This window comes from Zootermopsis nevadensis, unplaced genomic scaffold, assembly GCF_977971745.1.
Source record: "Zootermopsis nevadensis isolate Lab colony 2312 unplaced genomic scaffold, Znev_1.0 Znev_ptg000019l, whole genome shotgun sequence".
In the NCBI taxonomy this organism is placed as follows: Eukaryota; Metazoa; Arthropoda; class Insecta; order Blattodea; family Termopsidae; genus Zootermopsis; species Zootermopsis nevadensis.
In genome coordinates, this window is record NW_028259151.1 from 5,072,765 (window position 1) to 5,089,037 (window position 16,273).

The window sequence follows — 16,273 nt, forward strand, 5'->3', positions numbered from 1 at the left end:
AGACATTTATTTGGACAGATTCGAAGTGGTTGAGGTGTTCAGTTGAAAATTCGTTGATTGATTGCTTTGTGAGTAGTGGAAAATCGTTGCTGTAGTCGTTGAATTTCGTCCTTCATTCAGGATGCTGAGGAAATAGTTCGTGACACGTAAAACAGGCCAACTCCTTGTATTAACACGCACATTTAAGTATCCAAGAAACTTCTGGCAAGTGCACGCCGAATCAGGTTATGGTAAATCTCAGTTTACATTAAATCTGATTTTATCTTGATGTAGACGCATGTTTTTATGAGGTCGCAGGAGTGCACATGTTTGAAAGTTCGTGAATTTTATTTGATTTAAATATATGACAAGGAACTAGTAACTGTAAATTATTCCCATATTTATACTCTGTACCAAATTGTATTTGTTTAGATGATAGATTGAAGGTGATTAAGACGAGGAAGGCATATAAACTGCATAGGCGTGATGAGAAATACATTAAAATTTTTAATCGGAATGGCTGTAGCGTAGAGACACCTTCATGTACCTAGGCGTAGATGTGAGGATGATATTAAAATGGATGTTAAAGAGTGTCGTCTGAAGTCTTCTAGCTCGGGATAGGTGCCAGGTGACTATTTGAGCGACTGTTAATTAGCAACTTCCCTTCTCTGAACATGTAATTCCATTAGTTTAACCCGAATGACTTTGACATTGTGCGTAATCCAGGTCGAAATGTCAAAACGCTACGATTTATTGCTGGCGTATGCATTCGTTACAATAACATTGTGACTGTTAAGTTATGTGTGTAGTTTACGTTCCGCACTTCTTTACACAGATGAAGATTGATGCAAGGATGATTTGAGGTGTCAGTAATCTATTATTAAAGCGGCAACTTCCATGATTTATTTTAAGGCAGAAACCACGCGTTAGTCTTGAAAGACCCTACTGCCGAAACTCGCCACGTTATGACCAGGCTCTGTTTAGATGTTCTCCGAGCTGTAAGCATCTTGCTTGATAAGAACAGCGAATGGCATGACTCCAGTTCGTGTTTTATGATTTTTTATTTTGTTCGTTGGACACAGTTATTTCATTTTGCAGAGAGAAGAATAATTGACGCAGTTTATGGGAGTTTGAATAGTCACTAAACTGAATTTTTGCTGAGGTCTGCCAGTTTTTGTTGCAAGACAATATTTTCGAAATTTTACCAAGGTGGAAGTGTAGTATTAAAATGAAAGTTGAAAGAAACAGTAGAATTATTCTATAATCCTATAATGTATTGGAGTCTAATTATCTTCTCCTGGTTTCTGTTGTGTTTGATTAAGGTAGTTCGGGGTCTAAGCATTGAAACTTAGTTCTACTTTAATTGAAGCTTGCTTCATTAGGTCTATAGGCACTCGGAATGCCCAGGCTTAGATGTGAAGATAATATTAAAACGGGTCTTAGGTTCCAGTGTAGGTCCCCAATACCAAATTTTGATATCCGAGACGGGCAGACAGACACTCGACCTCTTTAGCATGTGATCGTTTGTGTGAGAGTGGGTTTTTGCTGGTAATCAGTAGATCGATATCACACATACCGGAATCGCTGTTGATAATCTGCGACCTTTTTTTTGTCCTACTCATTTGCCGAACGCTGCTGTACTGGAAAGTTAGCTGAAATTGAATTGTCCCTTTGAAGGTGTGGAAATGCATGCCAAATTGCATATATCGGAAATGATTTATCCATTTCGAAACGATGCATCTCGCCAGTAGCATTTAGTATATATTAACTTACCGTTTGAAGTACGAAACGCATGCATCGTGCTGTTTAGTTCATTTTCATTCATGCGTACTGTGCCAGGTTTATTACAGTGCATAGTTTTCTGCCCTTACAAAAATAAAATTGTTATGCGTCGGTAGGAAAGTGTGTTAGCTTATAATTAAAACCTCAGTTGTGAGTACATAAATGTTAATGACTGCTGTACTTTCCTGTTGGAATCAAATTTGTGATATGACAGTAGCTTATACATACGCTGGCGACTTTACATCTCAGTATTTTATATTATTGTGACGTGCACTTCCCGAAATATGTAAAAAAAATGCCTCATGCGTGCGTGGTTGTCTAGCCCAGCACTGGAATCTGGTTAATGAAGTGTTGTGAGATGGGAGTGATGCTGTGTAGGTTTCGTCTTCGGAAATTATTTAAACATTTTGATGTCAGCCTATACTTAAGATCAAACTAATTAGAAGGCGGTTTTATCTGTGTCGTTACACGTGGAATTCGGACTTTAGGATATGAAATTCAATTCAATTCATTTAAGTGCTTGACAACGGCCAGGTAATGCCAATAACAGTCAAACACTGAATAACAGTACAGGATGAAATATAATAAATAATTAAATTCATTTCAATAATAATAAAAGTAAAACATTACAAATACAAAAACAAACAAATTAAACTAAATATATAAATGTACCATATTGAACAATATAATAGAGAAGCAAACAAACTGGCTCTTGAATTGCCTATTTTTAGAATGTATCTGATCCATTTACTTTAGTGGATTTCGTTCACATGACCTTTCAAGTTGTTTCTACGGTAAGGGTAGCTTCTTTAGAGGGTTAATTGGTTTTCTTATGCACACATGTAAGTTATTTCTTCTTGTTCTTTACAGCACATGGTTCAGACGGGAATGGCGACACCCTATGCGACGCAGTACCCCCAAAATGGGGAGGCGGGTCCTCCCAAGACTGAACCCGGCAAAGAGGGCCCACCGGTAGCTGTCCCCCCATTCTCACCACCAACAGTTACGCCGAACGGCATCGAACAGCAGACAGTTAGTATTGTAAGTATTTCTTGTTCATTTCCTGTGTTGTTGTGTGTACCGCAGCACAGCGTGCATGGGGTTCAGACCCTCGACCTGAGCTCCGCCATGCTGTCTCTCTCTCTCGCCCGCCAGAGCGGCAGAACTTGCGAGAACGTTTCGATAAGTGCCAGGGCATATCGATCGCTGTATTGCAGGTACCTGCAGTGTTGGGGACGAAAATATTTGTCCATCCGTGTCTGTTGAGGTTGTTTAATGACACTGTATGAATTTTAAGGTTACGTAGCGTCCGATAAAGTGAGACGCTTGAGGAAAAATCAGCAGCGGTCTGTTTCATTGTGTTATTTCCAGGAGTGTCTGAAGAAACATAGGAAACACCGACTTAGTATAGGTAATTTCCTAGCCGAGATTTGAATCGGGACCTTCCAGATGTAAGACGTTTTACCTCGTGTTTCAGTTTGTTAGACGAATTATAGATTGTGGTGTGAAGACATTTCAGGTAATTGAGTAGCCCTCGTTTGTGCCGATTAGTGTCGTTAGGCGGTAAGAACGGGATCCAGGCGCTTCTGACGCCATCTTGCGTAGTTTTTTTCCCCAGTGTTGTGGTGATTGCAACAGCGCATTGCTGTGTTTTATGCGTGTCTTATTTGTCGTGCCCTTGTATTGTAACCGGTCGTTTGCTTTACAATTTTGGCGGGTGCCAAAATTCCTTACAGCGTCCGTTAAAAAACAAACAGTCGAAGGTCTAGTGATTCTGCGTATGTTCACTGTAACCATTTCAAGTCCAAGCTACTTCTAACTGGTATGAGTTAAGTAGGAATATAGTATGAAATGGGACCATTGAAATGTGATGGATACGCAATGTTAAATCTTTAAATTTATTATTGCAAAGGACGCTCGGCCGTAAGGCTTACAACGCAGTGATAACATTTGAAACGCCTTCGAAGTTGGCCTTTCTTCTGGCGTTATGCCAGTCTCGGATTTGCACAAGCTAAGGTTAGTAAATTAGATATTCTGGTGGCCCTACATGATCTAAGTTCGTTATGTCTCCCTTCTGTTCCAATTACCTCTCTCCGACGAACAAGCCGGTTTCCAGATTCGGACTGCCCTGCCCTCGTGCATACAATCACGATTTTTCAACTGTTTAGGAAGTGGGACCGCGATTGTTATGGATGAAATTCGTGATTCTGTGCCTTGCGCGTTTACGGTTAGATCTTGAAGTATATGAAGGCATGAGAACGTGTGGTGGAAGGCGTGTAGGGTGTCGAAACGTTGGCTCGAGGCTTCCAATTCACCTCGAGCCTTGTGTTTATGTGCTCATTTTGGGTATTATATTGTTATGTTTAATTCGACCTTGCAACGAGCCGATACTGCCTCCAAGGAATTTTATTACGAAATGTCGGAGGTTAACAGATTTAGAATTTGTTCTGAGTCGGGACGGGCCACAGGGTCACCTGAAGGGCATACATAGGCCAAACGTTGGCGTAATTCTTTGTTGTAGTGTGTTACTGGGTTTGTTTATCTGTTTATATTACGTCAAATGGGGAGATATTTCGTTGATGATGAATAGGAAAATGTGTTGGATGGAAGGGTTTTGTGTATTTGAAGGCTGTGTCCTCTCATTTGTTTGGAGATACTGAGGAAAACCGCAAATCCGACGGGATAATTGGCCAGTGGGAGAAGAAACGAACCCGGGAACTCCCGAATATCAAGCAGGCTCGCTAACAGTTGAATATATGGAGATCATAGTAAGAGAATAATTTAAAAGTCGTGTTTGTAAACAGTTTCACAAATATTATGCAGTTCTGACAGAAGGCTGTTTGTTTTCGGTGGAAGTTTCCCGTCATTACTGCTGTGTGTAAGACTTGTATCCCCTATGGTGGCATGATTCTCTTTTCGATGTTTCTGTGGCCCAACTCAGTTCGAGAATTATACACGATGTACGGCCTCAACACTCCATTCTTAATATAGCTATTTTAAGCGTCAAATGCAGTGAATTAGCTTCTTGTGTACCACTGTCTTCCCCCCCCCCCCCCCCCCCTGCAACGTGGGAATATGTTAATTTAATTCACATTTGTGTGTGCTTGTGGGAAAATATACAAGTTTGTATCTTAAACCTAAGCTTGGAATTAATAAAAGTTGGCGGATGACCTGCGGACATATTCTTCTTGTTTAAGCGGCTTTTATGAGAGACAATTTTACGTTTATGCCGTATGGAAGAACGATAGCTCGATAGCTTTTGTGTTAAATTTGTAACGCAAGTTGCTTAACACATGTTTTAACATAGTAGCTCTTTATTAAACAGTATTAAGCAACTGGAGATGCGTTGCGTTTTCTCTTCTGTATTGACTGAAATTTTAAATATTTCTAGGCGAGCTTTGGCTTCGGAGGGTTCAGATTGGAAATTAGAATTTTGATAGTGCCTCGTTTTAACGCACACACGCGCTGTTATAATAATTAAAAATTCGACGGATTTTAATTTACCCTACTCACATACAACCCAGATTAAAGATAAACCTGAACGGGTTTGCTCAAGTCTGCATTTAACCATTAAACAGTTTTCATATATTATAATTTTACAAAATTAGCGCGTTTTCTCTAAACGAATAGGGCTGTTTATGAAAAATGCGTGTTAGACTGTAGCATAGGAATTTTATTCATTACATTCTTTTAGATGCAGAAAATGATAGAATTTGTTTAATAAAGTAAATAATGCTCTCTGGGCTTTGCATTCTTAGCCCTTCGTGTTAGGTCTTGCCTTCAAGGTTTCTCAGTCATGCCATATATAAAATCGTGGAGTTACTGCCAACTGATATTTGTTGCAGTAGTTCAATATGCAAAGGAAGGTGTCGTGTAGCGTGACGTGGCTGTTGTATTGTGAACAAAAGCCGTCACCACTGTGGGCTCGATAGATCACGTTTGTGATTCGGTTCGTTTTAAGTTCAGACGTAGGAAAATTGTTATAGTTCTTCATCCCTTGGTGATACCTGACTAAGCTTCTCGTGCAATATGAAATTCTTGGGTAGAAAACCATTTTATATCAAGAATAAGCTTGAATAATAGTTCATTGAAAGTTGAACAATTATTTTTTCAGATGCGATTTCATAAAAATTTGAAGTTTTTATGAGCGTGTAAGAAATGTATTGGTTGACCACGGAAAACAAAAGACAAAAAAGTGGTTTGAAGGAAACTAGAAAAGCAAGCGGCCCAGACAATATTTGTCGGTTCTTAAGACATGGCCGTAATGGCGATCCGTACATCCGTCCTCCAGAAGGGTAAAAGTAAAGTAAAGTTTGTCCCACTATACGCCACGTAGGCGTTTGGGGTGAGTGGAGGTATAGCTCCTCTCTTCCTTGACCTCGGCACTAGATGGGGGTGAGTGGTCAGCATCACGCCCCGGCCGGCTTTACCCCCGGGAAAGGACCCCGGTACCCATTGTAGAGGAGGCTGGGTGGGCCCCAGAGCCGGTCTGGACGCAGAGGCTAGAGGAAAAATCCTCTGCCCCCGTCGGGGATCGAACCCCGGTCGTCCAGCCCGTAGCTAGTCACTATACGGACTGAGCTATCCCGGAGGGTGCGACTTGAAATCAAGGGAATATTCACACACTGCCATGAACGTGTCTGGTGTACCCCATTTCATGAGTTGGGGGCACGAAACCGAATCGCCGAGTCCGGGATTTTGTTCGGTTTTAAAAAGAACGAACACGTTACCAAACTTCGGACTGGAAAATTTCATCGACAAGAAGAAACAGTTTTGGAACTTTTCGTTCACGTCTTTGAACCAGTGGGAGGAACCTGACGCACAGAAAAAAGTTACTCTTACATTTATGCCTCTCTCTAGAATCATTGAGACGGAAAACTTTTGAGATTTTATAAAACGGCTTTTTGTTATGCAGTGCTCAGGCGACCTAACATAAGTTTGGAACCATTGAGATGTGGTTATTAGTCTGGTAATTGGCATGCACTTTGCCGTCATCAAACTTAGCGACAGGGTGTTTAATTCTGTCTGCCGGAATTCACGAATGCACTCAGCACGTCTCTCACCGTGGGCAGATAAACTTCGGGTCGGAGCCCGTCGCCTATTGGGTAATGTGTTCTGTCGAAGCTAAAGCTGGAGACCAGATTTGGTTGCTACTGTGCTGTTCTGATTTTTGTGTTAGCGTAGTGATATCGTAACATGGTTTCCTGTCCCCGGTACATGTTAGAGAACGTATAATCACATTACATAGAAATCAAGAGATCGTTCGACGCTGGTGGATATCATATGTCGTGATTAATGTGATTTGAAATCCAAGATCCTGATGTACTGTTGAAGTAATTTATAAAACTACTTGAATGTCTGACAGCCTCCAGTCTAAATTGTCTTACAGATATTTTAACTTGAAATTGATGTTCGCTTGTAGGTCAAGAGCGGGAAAAAGACTGATCTGCGCCAAACTTGGCATGCTTATTCCTTGAAACCAGGGACAGGTATTAGAAAGGTCATTCTGGAACTGTTATGGGTTTGAAACCCGGTGTATCTTGGAAACTAAGTACGTTAGAAGAACGTCGCTAAGACCAAAGTAGTTTGTTTCGGTGAGGAAATTGCAAGAATAAAGGCCATAGTCTCGAAAAGCTGTCATGGGTTTGAGTCCCCTCATTTTTTTAAGCTCTGAAACTAAGGACGATAAAATGACGGCGCAAAGAACAGGCTTGTTTGCTTCGGTGAGGATATAATAGAAACTAGGGCTAAGACTTCTGGGTTCTGGTCTTGGTGAACACATTGGGTTTGGGGATAATAATGCAAGTTACAATTTTTTTGGTGTCAGTCAGCGAACGTGTCGAATTTTCGGGCCTGTAGTAAGATTTCGGACAATGAAGATTGATAGTACTTATAAGCATTTGTCGAATTTCTTAAGCAACCCTGCGGGCAGTTTGCTAGTAAGTGGATAAAGATGACCACAGCTAGATTCTTACCGGTTCTGTGTCCAACTTTATAATATATTCAGACGTATTTATATTTGAAGATCGCTGTCTTTTGCGGTCTGGTAGATATTGATGGGTGTCTACTGCCTCCACCATCCGGTTGATCTCACTCCCGTACTGTTGACATTATGCCAGCTATTTTTTTACATGTGAATGATATAGGACTGGCGTGTGTATTTTCTCTGCTGACATACTGTAGGGATGTATGCTATGTGGTCTGTGGTAGTTACAAAGGCCTATTCCACGATTATAATTGCAAATGTTCTGTAAATAGTGCACTTCGTGAATTTTGCGATGTTAAATTTGAGTCGGTGTAATTGGGAGAGAACATGAATATTTGTAACTAATAAATTTATTTTCTTGCCGTGTCCATTTGTATAATTTATAAACGGTAATCGCGTAATAAGTTTCGAAAAACCTTGAAGCCTTTGTGCGTTGGGAGACTGTGACAAGTTTCCGGAACGTTTTTGCCCAGACCGCCTTTCTGATCACGAAATTACGTACTTCCCCCCCCCCCCCAAGTTATAGCATGAAATCGCATGGAATGACGATTATGAATATTAAATAGGTACGAACTTAGTAGCAGGTTATTGTACCTTTGGGGGAAATCCACAGTAAACGTCGGGCAGGATAAACAGTCCGAGATACGAACCTAATACGTCTCGAATGCACGTCTAGAGCACGAACGCTTACAGGAACCTTCAGCCTGTGGTATGGGACATAAAGTGTAGCCGAATGTGTTTTATATGCTACTTTGTTTAACGCTACAAAAATAAAACAGACTTTCTACTGTTGAATTGGTTCGTAATGAAACGGGTTCGGAGTATTGATTTATGGCTTGTTTTATGCAAGGCAAACGCTGAATGTTTACTTAGTTGCAGGTCTTGGCGTCCTCAGTCGTAACTTCGTCAAGACAGGCTCACTATCCTTCCTGTTCATGGGCGTCTTGAAATAATATTACTTGCAATAGGAAGGGTAGTTGCCTGTGATTTCGTGTAGGCGTGCGCATGGAAGGCAGGGGAGGATGCGAATTGCGATTTGTCATTTTGACCATCGACCTCTGCCATAAACACAATTCTGCAAAAAATTCGTCGATAATTTGATCAAGTCGATTAATTGAGACAAGGCCTTGTGTATGTCAATTTAAACCTAAAGTGTTGATTTATTTATTTAGTGTTCTGTCTGACGACAGGTCCATATGAACAGGATCCTTCCATCCTTTTCTCGGACTGGGACCTGTTCATATACGTTCTTGGCAGATGATCCAGAAGTGGTTTGCCATTGCCTTCTTCTGTGTGTGAATGGAGTAATTGTTGGGATGCCACGGAGAAACCGGGGAAGCCCCCGGAGGAAAACTCCGTGTTACCTAGACCACGGCCTTGCCCAACACAAGTTATAAATTCGGGCACCGCCGGGAATCGAACCCGCGACCCCAGGATTACAAGGCCAGCGTTCTAACCGCTTCTTTACTCCACAGCCTAAGATGTTTTCCAGGTGTCGAAGAAACTGTGAAATAAGTTTTATTTCGTTTTTACAATTCTGACCTCAGCGGCAGGCCTTGGGAAATTCCCTGCTGGGCTACATTTTCTTGCTGCAGACCCTGCCATTGGCAGCCCTGGGGTGGTGCTTCCCCCTTCCCCCGGAGGGGGGGGGGCGTTTAACCCTGACTGTTCAGTCAGCAGTTGGCGTGTTTCGTATAGTGACCTCGGGGTGACAGCCTGGCGAGATACAATTCTCTTTTCAGAAAGTGTAAGACCAGTTATTCAGCATTCGCAAAACATATATATATATATGTAGGCCCTGTAATAGAAAATTGAAAATTGCATGAGAACCTAAACATCAAATATATTTGGCGATTATATTCACTTGGGAGGTGGCAAGTCGCGAGTTATTTTGTTTTTCCAAGTGCATTGAGCTAGTTTACTAGCCTGATGATACGAATTACAGATCTTAAGTTTTATTTTTAAAGTTACACAAGAATTACTACATGCGGCCTTTTTTTCTGTGTTGATGTGATTCAGGAATAACTTCAAGACTAGGGAAAAGTCGAAAAGGAAGAAGTTTGTCGTTTTTAAATTTACATTCAAGTACTCACATTCCACTACACACGGAAGTCCGTGTTTAAAGAATTGTATAATTTAATTTGCATTCCGCTGTCGTCTTAAATACGCCGAAGAAAAGCGGAAAGGCTGATTAATTACACTGCGATAGTCGCTGGAAAGTATTGATTAACCCTGACACATTTTAACTTCACTAGCTGGCGAGTAGATGAGGCAGATATTTGGCGATTTATTGGCATTTCTAATTGCGCTGACCGGTTTTACCAGCTGGGAGAGAATCCGCCGGCGAGCAGTGATTGAAATTGCCTGACGTAATTGAGGCTTAAGCGTATTACGAATTTGACGTCATATTCTGAACCGTGATTGGTGTGTTTCCAGGGCACGTTTTAAATGAAATTTAGATTATCTTGTGTGGTTGTAGGTGCTGCAACTACAGTAGACACGAAAATAGTAAATACTAGACGCGGTTACTCGCATTTCAATCAAAATTTATTTGCTTAATTGTATTAATTGATTTTCCACTGCGATATTTGCTTTGTGGTCTGTATAAAAAATAGCCGGGTTAGCTCAGTCAGTAACGCTGGTATGAATCGCTACTAATTTGACGACAGGCTAGGACAAGCTTTCCCCTCGTCATTTTGTCTGAAGAGTGCTGTCTTCCGGGTTTGTTGCGCCGTGTAGTCTGGTAGATGTCAACCAATGTTTCAGAGGTCCATGCTGCCTGCGTCATCAGGGCGATGAATTCATCTCGCCAGCTTCTCTTGTGTTGTGTTGCTGCTGAGACGCGAATAAAGGAGATTATTGTGAAGAATGTTAAGATGATTGGTTTCGACGAATTCAGTTAGCGGACTGATGACAGTGTTCAGTGTTGTTATTGATATTTTATCCCTGGTATCAGGGTATTATACCCATTTAGAGCAGCGTAGGTGAGCACAGAATGTATGATGCGTTGTAGCGTATTTATAGTGATTTACAGTTTCCACATGCAGCTAAATCTGTGGGTTTATGCGTTGTCTGCGTGTGTTTAATGCACGAAACTTTTTTGATGTTTTAATTTTAAATGACTGCAAAGTGTTTTAGGTTTATCGAGCGGACAGTCGTGTCATGAAGCACAGATATCTCTTCACGTTTTTCACAGCTGTCAACTGAGGATATGAAATTACTAAACCCTGATCTTTTTACTGTGTGTCTATTTGACGTTTAGGTCCAGCGTTAAAAATAGACCTACATGGATTTGCCTTGGAACCAAGTTCTTTTTGCACATATGGCTTATAATGATTACATTAAGAATTTTTCGGGGCATATGTTTATCAAACTGCGTGATTTTATTTTCCCAATCCATTTAGTGAAGGCAGGCGTTTAAATATACGTTTAGCAGAATTGGGGGACAAGGTTACTTAGGCGACAATTTACACCTATCTAGGTGCTATGCATAGGCATTTTACGAGCCCTTTAAAAGGAGATGTCGTATTTAAAACGCGTTGTTTTAGCTTGGGGGAGGGGGGCAGTTGGGAGCCCTAGCCGAAGAGTTATGTGGGCTCCGAAACGAATTACGACTTACGGGTACGACTTTATGGTACCTTGAGTTACCCTGCAGCACAGTGCACCAGCGACGTTTGCTGTTGTCTTTATAAACAGGCACACACGAACGTAAACATTTCTGATGCGTTATTGATATAGGACTGAAGCGTAAAGCATATAACATACTTAACGTCCCTTACAAAAACTATTTGAACATGTATTGAGATACGCTTCCTTTCATATGTGATTTAAAACAGGCGTAAATGCGTTAAAAGTTTTCCCGTGTTGGATTGAGGTTTTTAGGGCGGCAAGTCTGAAGATTGGTGTCTTCTGGGTTGTGGCGCAGTGTAGCATGATAGAAGTTTGCCATTTTTAGAGGTCCTTGATGCTTCCATCATCAATCATCGCCCTGATAATTGAGGCAGCAAGGACCTCTGAAACGTAGATAAAACTTATATCAAATTACACCCATCTTCGCTTACCCACAACCCATCACAATTCTTTCTCGGCCATTCTTTCAAATCGTTTTGTTTCGGGAACGTATATAGATATAGTTGCCTTTACAATCGTCAAATTTCTCTTTACGATTCTGAGTATGCGTCGTGGGTTCATCTCGGCCATGTAGTGAAATATCCTTTGCGTTAATCTGTCTCAGGATAGATACAGTTGACTGGCTTTTGTGAACAGGGGAATTTCTTGACTGGATAACTACTGTTAGCTTTTTAAGAAGGGCCGTACTCCGTATAGGTAGTTAATCCACCTCCACTCCGAATGTCCATCGTGTTCGTCGGTCTTGGGCTATTTTGAGCAGAAAATTCAGCGCAGTGAATTATGATGAAACCTTTCGATTGGAAAATTTATGTACAGTACATCGGGCATGACATGGAATCGTTTGCTGCATTGCACAGTAACCATTAGCCCCTCTCACCTGAGCATTATAATTTAACCTTTCCCTTATTATTATTTGGTAACCGGCCCATTTCTGTTAACGCATGTCGAAATTCGTTAATCAGTGATCAAATCCCATGGCCGATTGATCGATTGGACTCTGCATCACCGCTATGCATGTAATAACTGTGTTTCGGATGGTCGATGTAATTTGCCAGTACTTCTGAGAACCTGTAGTCCACATAAAATGTGCAATAGAGTAATGTCGTAGCTACTCACAGCCTGACAGCCGCAGTAATGTGTGCCATTAACGACTTCCTTAGCCCGATTAGTGATTTTCAGATACGTGCATAAATGTGTTGCGTGTAATTTGTTTTAAGCCTCGACGATTTATGAAAGTGCCAGTATTTTGTCAATTTGACATGCTATATCAAGTAGTGTGACATACAGTCCTGATAAAATACGGCATCGAATTACTTGAAGATATTTCATCGCCCTGATGACGGAGGCAGTATGACCTCTGAAACGTTGGTTAACATCGACCAGACTACACAGCGCAATAACCCAGAAGACGGATATCTTCATACTCACCGCTGTGAGAACCTCAAGTCTTACATATCAAATTACTTATTATTGAACAGTAACAGTTATTGCGCTAATGCGGAAAGGTGTCGGAGTTAATAATCTGGATATGCGGTTATGCGGTATCATGTTAAGCCCTTAGAGAATTCATGGCCGGACCTTCGGATTGCCTGTCTTGTTAAATTCAGTAGCCAGCATTGATTGGAAACACCGTCCGACATTTACGTCAGGCCGACTGGTGAATTTATAGCACGGGGTCGAATAATTCTAAGTAACTATGCGAGTTATGTGTAGTTGCCACGGTTGTAAGGCACTTGGAAAGGTTGTAATAATCATATCTGATCTGAAACGCTTGCCAAAGAAACCTGCAAGTATTGTGTCGCTTTAGTCTCTAACTGGAAACTGTGTTAAAAAATGAAATTCTGGAGAAAATATGGCATGGGCATTTTCAATTCTATGTTTGCGAACTGAATACTAAGATTGACTTTCCTGTAGAAGAATGGTTTCAGTACGTCTTCTGTCTAACCATTTTGAGGTGATAAAATTTACATCTTCCTGTATTCCGAGAAATCTTTATTTGTTCGTTATTTTGAAGGTGTATTTTTCATAATTATATGGAGCATAGCCCTTGAAGCCAGTCGTCGATTAGTTTTTGAAAAAAAAATATTTTGAGAATGACTGTCTTATAGGATGTCGCTCCGTGTAGCCTGGTAGAAGTTTATCGACGTTTCAGAGGTACTTACTGCCTCCACCACCAGGCACGAAGGTTCATTTCCAAGCCGGCGAATATCCCATATGCGTAGACGAATCCAGTGTATAGCCTCACACTCTTCGTCTTAAAATTTATATTGATTTATCTTTCCACGTAATCATACGCCTTTTCATCAGCCTCTCCGACTTCAATTATGTGTTCGGTCCAGCAGTAGTTGTCGTAATTTACAGTGGTTTCGCCAGGTTAGTGACATTTGAAATATATATTTCTCTATTATAAAATTTTTCTGTAAACGCATAGTCAAGATTGCTTGGATGGAGGAATCAATAACTTGTAGGTCTACATCGTAAGCTGTAGGTTTACAGTCAAGTGAGATGTCACACTGAAATTTAACAGTGATACTCCGGTGGTCTGAAATGTCCGCGTTGGAGACACGTGCTGATTTATAGGAAGTTGTTATGGTTGCTAATATCCCTGAAACACTGTTATCACCGCCGCCCATAGATCATCCTCCATTCCTCTCTCGTTCTCTTTGTTTGTTTCCCTCTAGTCACTAGTGCTCAGCGAGTTGCATTTGGATGGGGCAGTGTAAGAGTGTCTGCAAAAATGTTCTGCTTTGTCTGCTCTCGGCATTGCATCATCAGGACAATGTAGCTCTCGGAAGCAACTCATTTAACAGATGCTTTGTGTCTTTAATTAATTACTGTAGCAGCAACGAACATAGCAGGCGGTGGAACTGTGCCCTCAGTTCTTCGCTTTTAAGAACACCTTACAATGAAATACAGGAACGGTAGTTGTTTGAGAGAAGAATGGGCACATCTCGTGCCGAATATCATATCTTATCGTATTTTCTGACCAAATTCTACAACGTGCTAACGTATACATCTGAGCACTTGTTACAACAAAAGTCCGGCAGGAAAATATAGATTCTGGCACCTCGGGAAGATAGGCTAGCCGTCGGACGCAATAGCATTGTTCGTTATAAAAATTTGTTAAAAGACTCGCGTCATTGAAGTGAAATACTCGGTGTGAATCGTGTAGCAAAGGAACCGATTAATTATCTCTATATGGTTAGTCGTTCCGGCCAGTTCAGTAAATTGCTTTCAATTCAGTCCTCAGCATTTAGTAGCTTTGATGTTTTATTTCTGCCCGTGTAATTAAAATACTCTATTAACGTGCGATACGTGCATGTGTGATACCGATTTATGAACGTTCTATTTCTGATTAGGTTGGATGTAATTATATCGAATATGCATTGATGTTCAGAAGGGAATTTTGGTTTCAAGTGGGAGGGGGGGAGAGAGAGAGATCATTGAACCGATCAAAAGGGATTTCAAACACCATTCCGTGTTGTAGCATAACGTCTGCAAATAATAGAGACACAGTTTCAGTTGTACAGCTCCCCGTATATGCATTTGGAAGCACCTTTTCCCGAAAACATTCCTTTATCTTATTGGAGCACTGCGTAATTTATTGACGGAAATGAAGTGTTAATTGAACCCTATAAAGTGTACTACTATGTACTTGCTTGAATAATGCATTTTACCGGCAGAGTGTGTTAATGGGTCTCGTATGATTTTCAGAATAAACTGCTTTCCCGTGAACGACATTAACCAATTGGACTTTGTAATGGAGATGTGTTTTTTTTCTTTGACGTACGGACTGAATTTTTAAATAGTGTAGCGAATTCTTCGCACGATGTATGAAATGTCTTTCCCTCTCGGGTTCGATTCCCGGCGGTGCCCGAATTTATAACTTGTGTTGGGCAAGGCCGTGGTCTAGGCAACACGGAGTTTTCCTCCGAGGGCTTCCCCGGTTTCTCCGTGGCATCCCAACAATTACTCCATTCACACACAGAAGAAGGCAATGGCAAACCACTTCTGGATCATCTGCCAAGAACGTATATGAACAGGTCCCAGTCCGAGAAAAGGATGGAAGGATCCTGTTCATAATATATGGACCTGTCGTAAGACAGAACACTAATAATAATAATAAAAAAATTGGTACGAACGAACTTGTGAGGAGGATTCGCCAACAGTGCCGATAACTATTGGGTGGAACAGTGATGCACGGTAATAGATTTTAAAAATTGACAGATATACGGTTTAAGCCGATAAAGGTGTTTCGTTTGGTTATAATGGCGACATTTAACTTATTTAAGTCGTATCTTTAAGTATAATTTCCTCCATGCTGTGATTCCAACACGTATTTTTTATCTGCCTTAGGAACTAACCTCTTTCTACCATAAATTTGTGCAGTACCAGAATTACAAGTTATCATAAGGCTGTCAGGAATCAGGCAATGTCAGATGAGATTTTTTTTATCTTTTGTGTGTTACTGATGTCTCTTGGAACGAAATGTGTTTTTTAATTAAATGTAGCATCGGCCAAATTGACATGTTGATTAAGTATATTCTTTTCGAAATTGAATAGCAGAAGGCATGTCTTTTACAGACTGCTAAAGCTTGCGGTACGCTAGTGGTGAACTAGAATGGTCTATGGCAACTTGTGGTACGCGAGCCAGTATTGAGTGGTACGTGAACTAAGTAAGAAAATCAAAAGATAATATTAACATAAATAAGTTTTCCCTGAACGCATTTGGTTTGTGGTACATTTAGTGTGTTAAATTAGAATTAGTGGTACGCCAGCGAAAAAGGGCGAGAACCAGTGGTCTATGGAATAAAATCCGGGGCATGCAAGTAAGGATATAGGAGACCATTTGGCGTAATGTTTATTCAGACCCTCCTTCGTAAGTTGAAATTAGAT

General features: G+C 40.9%; 1 protein-coding gene across 27 annotated transcripts in view; it reads left to right on the forward strand.

Annotated features, from left to right (window-relative positions):
- The window catches only part of Rbfox1 (RNA-binding Fox protein 1), a 351,925-nt gene that overhangs the window by 294,116 nt on the left and 41,536 nt on the right, over positions 1–16,273 (forward strand). For all 27 annotated transcript variants that reach the window (XM_087351496.1, XM_087351500.1, XM_087351495.1 and 24 more), the window contains one exon: positions 2,632–2,802. In XM_087351496.1, coding sequence (XP_087207622.1) covers positions 2,632–2,802 — 171 coding nt within the window. The remainder of the gene's footprint in view (positions 1–2,631; positions 2,803–16,273) is intronic.